The sequence below is a fragment of the Panicum virgatum genome, chromosome 2K, assembly GCF_016808335.1.
Source record: "Panicum virgatum strain AP13 chromosome 2K, P.virgatum_v5, whole genome shotgun sequence".
Taxonomy (NCBI): Eukaryota; Viridiplantae; Streptophyta; class Magnoliopsida; order Poales; family Poaceae; genus Panicum; species Panicum virgatum.
This window is the reverse complement of record NC_053137.1, coordinates 67,840,124-67,845,234: the sequence shown is the minus strand read 5'-3', so window position 1 is coordinate 67,845,234 and position 5,111 is coordinate 67,840,124. Positions and strand designations below refer to the sequence as shown.

Genomic DNA, 5,111 nt, shown 5'->3' with positions numbered 1-5,111 from the left:
TTTTTATTTAAATAGTAACATAAATAATATATTAATAATGATAGAAATAATAATCTAGAATTTTATATTAATGTGCCTTAAGATTTTATTATAGTAATATATTTTTTATTCAGATTTTGGGTTTATTTAACTTTTTATTATGTTATCATTGGATAATATATATAAAAATTTAGGGGGTTATTTGATATTATTTTATAATGGCATAAGTGGATAATTTATATGAAGATTAGGGGGTTACTTTAGATTATTTTTTATAAGGGCAGATGTGGGTAATTTAGATACATGTTTAGGGGTTACTTTAGTTTATTTTATAATGGCATAGGTGGATAATTTATTAGAAAAAAATTACAGATCCAATGGCTATTATGATTAGAGTTGCCGAATTGATGGCTAGATGTTTCTGATTTTTGTGAGAATTTATAGAATTTCTCTATTTTTTTAGACTGTCCACCTAGGATCTTAGGTGACTTCACCTGGAGTCTTCAAAAGGAGCTTCCAATTAGTAATAGTAAGATTAAATATATTAATTATAAAATCAATTGCATAAACGGAGGCGAATCTGCGAAATGAATCCATTAAGCCTAGTTATTCCATAATTTGCTCATGTTGTGCTCCAGTAAATATGTACTAATAATAGCTTAATCAGGCTTAATAGATTCATCTCGCGAATTAGTCCGGCTTATGCAATTAGTTTTATAGTTAGTCCTTCCAATTGGATCTGAAGATAGAGACTAAAGTTTTGTCAGAGGCTCCAAACACCGATTATACCAGTATATTAAGTTCAATCTCATTAGGAGTTTTATTATAGGAGTGTCATGAGTATTAAATTTGTTGACATGGTAAAGTCGTTACGAAAAGAGAGGATGAGTTTCGTAGGTTGAGAGGGGAGTTTTATCACCATGACACTTCTCCGTTTTATTACGAAGTTTTCAATTTCGATAACGTATGATGACACTCCTATTGAGACTGACCAACCACATCAAACGTTAAAAACAAATGCACTACCGGATTGCTCATCAGAAACCAAAAGAGGTGCAGACAACTCAACCACCACCATCTCACATCTGTCTCGCACCAAAAACGAAGGGTGTTTGTATCCGGGGACTAATTTGTAGTCCTTGTTGCATCGGATATTTGAATGCCAATTAGCACTAAACATGAGCTAACTATAAAACTAATTCCATAGATGGACACTAATTCACAAGATGAACTATTAGCATATGTTTACTGTAACAATAAATTATCAAATCATGGACTAATTAGATTTAATAGATTCATCTCGCGAATTAGGCTCCATTTATGTAATTGATTAATCTGTATTTAATGCTTCTAATTGGTGTCCAAACATATGATATGATGGGAACTAGTAAAAATTTAGTCACCCGATCCAAACAGGCCACTCGGCAAAGTCTCAAACTCTTCATCTCAACAAACCTTAAATGATGTCGTCCATCAAAAGATCAAACATACAAGGCGCAGCAGCAAGACAGACAGCAACGAAAGAGCGACATAGTCGCTGCTGGGGAACTGTTTGCTGTTATTCAAAACCGATAGATGCGAGAAAAAAAGAGATAAATACTAGAACGACGACTGGATCAACATGAAGAAGCGGCCGGATGACGACACAAGAGAGCAGCAAGCAAGCAGGTTCCTCGATCCGGTCCTCTCAACGTCTCACTTTTGGCTTCATCGATCGATCTCTGCATATATATAATTAAACAAATTGATGAGAGCTAGCTAGCTAGCCAGCAGGTCATTGCAAATACCGGCCGGCCGGTCAATCGAAGGTTGTTGCATTGCATTGGACCGCTAGCTTACAGCATGGCACGATCTTCCAGCTCTGGTTGTCTCCCTTGGCCCACTCCCAGAGCACGATGGTGGTGCCGTCGCGGACGCCGCCGTGGGCTTTGTCGCCATGGAAGGCGTCGAAGTTGAGGTAGATGTTGTTGACCATGCGGATGCAGCGGAAACCCTTTCCGACATCGCGGCTCTCCGTCCACAGAACCGACGCGTCCTCCTCCTCGGGGTTGTAGGGCACCAGCTTCACCTGTCCAGATCGTACGTCGTCGTCAGACATGCATAGACGATCATCATGCATACATAGATCGTATCGTCAAGATCGATCGGATGATGGAGCACGCATGCAGTTGGAGATAGAATAAACTAAGTTAATTAGTTCAATAACATCAACACCGTGTGATGTTGAAATCGTGTAAAGGTAGACATAGCAGGTACGTGCCAACCACTACACTGATGATGACTGATGACTAACCAATGACTTAACATGAATGAAACAGACAAGATCGAATACTACAGTAACATCAATCTCAGTGGGAGTGTCATAAAAGTGTCATAGACATTAAATTTGTTAATATGTACTTCCTCTGTATCTTAATAGATGACGTTTCAGACCAAACAATTGCACTAAAATAAACTAAAATTTCTTGTCTTAACGACAAGTAAAAAGATACGGATGGAGTATTTATAGTATGAGGAGAGAGAAAAGAAGAGTGTCATGAAATATGAGAGGAGTGTCATCGTCATCATGACATTCTATTGGCACAGTTCTTAAGATTTCAGTCTAGATAACTGTGTCGATGACACTCTTACTAAAACTATGCACATACGTACCGGGTGGCCCTGTCCCAGGGAGTGCTTGATAGCTTCGCCGGTCACCTTGTTCACCAGCGCGAAGGCCGGGTAGCCTTCCTCGTCCTTGATGCTAGTGCTGTGCCTCATGTCCTTCACCCAGTACTTTAATGTGTATTTTATTTGTGGGCCAATCGATTGATCGAGGGTACATACATTACAACACAATTATATTACAGACGCATCGATCAATATAATCTTCAGATCATCATCGTGTATGTATTGTTGATCAGGGATGACAAACCAAATGATGCATGCATACATACCTGCAAGCCATCCCTTGGGTTGGTTGGTGCAAGGCACACGGTCCCGTTCCTCACCGTCAGGCTGTACCCCTCGTCGGCCTTGCAGTAGACGCGCACCGTGGCCTCCGACGCCAGCGCGCGGGGCAGGTTGCTGTACCCGCCGTACTCTCCACCGTACCCTGGGCCTGGGGTGGCGTTGCCCGGCGGCGGGGGCCTGTAGCCGCCGTGGCCGGGTGCTTGGTGGTACGGCGGCGGCGCGTAATAACCCCCAGGGCCGCCCGGCGGGGTGCGGTACCCGTACCCGTAGCCAGGCTCCACCGGGGCAGGCGGGGGCGCGTAGCACCCGGGGCCGCCGGGCGTGTATGCCCCCTGCTGCTGGCTGCCTCCGGCCGGGTACGCGGCCGGGCGCTGCGGCCGCGCGTAGGCCTCGTCGCCCCAGGGCAGGATCTTCCAGCGCTGGTTGTCTCCCTTGGCCCACTCCCAGAGCACGATGGCGGTGCCGTCGTGGACGCCGCCGTGGTCCTTGTCGCCGTGGAAGGCGTCGAAGTTGAGGTGGATGTTGTTGACCATGCGGATGCAGCGGAAGCCCTTGCCGACGTCCTTGCTTTCCGTCCAGAGCACGGACTCGTCCTGGTAGTCCGGGTTGTAGGGCACCAGCTTCACCTGCGTGCAAACGAAATCATCACATGAGCTAGCTGCTAATCAACTAGTAATTTCTATATAATTAGGGAACGCACGCACGCACGGGATGCGACTGGCCGAGCGAGTGCTTGATGGCGAGTCCGGTGGCCCTGTTGACGAGCGCGAAGGCCAGCATGCCCTCCTCGTCCTTGACCCTGGTGCTGTGCCTCATGTCCTTGTACCAGTGCTGGAACTCGTCGCGGGGGTTGGAGGGCGCGAGCACGACGGCGTCGTCGCGCACGGCGACGCAGTAGCCCTCGTCGGCGCGGCAGAATATCTTGAAGAGCGTCTGGTCGTGGTGCGCCGGCGGAGGATGCTGGTGGTGCCCGTGGCCGAACATGCTGATATGGATGCTGCTTCCAGAAGCTCAAGCTTCAATTCGATCGGAGGGAGGTGCAGTGGGGAATAAGGGACGAATTGAAGTACGGGCCGGGGACTGAGCTCTCGCACACTGGCTCGATCGGGTTTTATAGCGCCAGGAAGCCAATGAGAGGTGACCACGCGCGCGCCCCAGTCAGCAGCTAGCATATGCAGGCCGACCGTGTCTGTATTATTGATTGATTGTATTGTATCAGCAGCAGCCAGCAGACCATGGCCCTGTTTAGTTCCGGCCCAAATTTTTTTGTTGGAATCTTACTAATTTGAAGTACTAAATGAAATCTATTTACAAAATTTTTTTTACAGATGAGTTGTAAATAGCGAGAGGAATCTAATGATGATAATTAATCCATGATTAATCAATAATTAGCGGATGGTTACTGTAGTATCACTATTGCAAATCATGGATTAAGTAGGCTCATTACATTCGTCTCGTGATTTACAGCTCATCTATGCAAAAAATTTTGTAAATAGACTTCATTTAGTATTCCATGCATGCTGTCTATCATCAGGCTAGCTAGCTATCAACAGCAGCAGCCGCAGCCGTCCACCGAATTATTAAGGCCCTAACACATCTTTATCCGGAAACTCCGTAAACACAAAAAAACGTCACATCAAATATTTTGACACATACATAGAATACTAAATAAAATCTATTTACAAAACTTTTTGTATGGATGGACTGTAAATCGCGAGACGAATCTAATGAGCCTACTTAATGTATAATTTACAACAGTCATGTTACAGTAATCATCTGCTAATTATGGATTAATTGGCATCATTAGATTCGTTTCGCGATTTACAACTCATCTGTGAAATTTTTTTTTGTAAATAAACTTTATTTAGTACTTTAAATTAGTAAAATTCTTTTGCAAAATTTTTACATGTAAACAACTAAACAAACCCTACGGGTGCTCTGGCACGAGAATTCTAGCTAGCTCTCTCGATGGTCGATGCCTGTGGCCTGGTGACCGTCTGAGAGCAGGGTTTAATTGGGCGCGGTGGGCGGCCGGCCGCGTTACGACCGACGAGCGAGCGCCGGACCCTGGCGGCGGTGGCGCGCGGGTTCGTCCTTATTCTTAATCGCCCGGCCCCGCACGTCGCCGGCGACCGCTCTTGGTACCGTCGCCTCCGCAGGTAAAGCGTGGGTGGCCCACC

The 5,111-nt window shown here is 45.5% G+C and overlaps 1 protein-coding gene across 1 annotated transcript; it reads right to left on the bottom strand.

Annotated features, from left to right (window-relative positions):
* Positions 1 to 1,393: 1,393 nt before the first annotated feature.
* Positions 1,394 to 4,025, bottom strand: LOC120694881 (ricin B-like lectin R40C1). Its single transcript, XM_039978196.1, has 5 exons — positions 3,640 to 4,025; positions 2,916 to 3,557; positions 2,632 to 2,754; positions 1,819 to 2,047; positions 1,394 to 1,700 (listed from the first exon to the last, which is right to left on the bottom strand). Coding segments are annotated over exons 1-5 (1,272 nt in total). The 5' UTR covers positions 3,916 to 4,025; the 3' UTR covers positions 1,394 to 1,698.
* Positions 4,026 to 5,111: the final 1,086 nt, after the last annotated feature.

Excerpts from the sequence above, each read along its gene's own strand:
- LOC120694881 (XM_039978196.1), bottom strand. The coding sequence starts at position 3,915 with ATGTTCGGCCACGGGCACCACCAGCATCCTCCGCCGGCGCACCACGAC. Across the intron at positions 3,558-3,639 it reads CGCTCGGCCAGTCGCATCCC|GTGAAGCTGGTGCCCTACAA; the intron begins GTGCGTGCGTGC and ends GTTTGCACGCAG. Across the intron at positions 2,755-2,915 it reads ACCCAAGGGATGGCTTGCAG|TACTGGGTGAAGGACATGAG; the intron begins GTATGTATGCAT and ends TACACATTAAAG.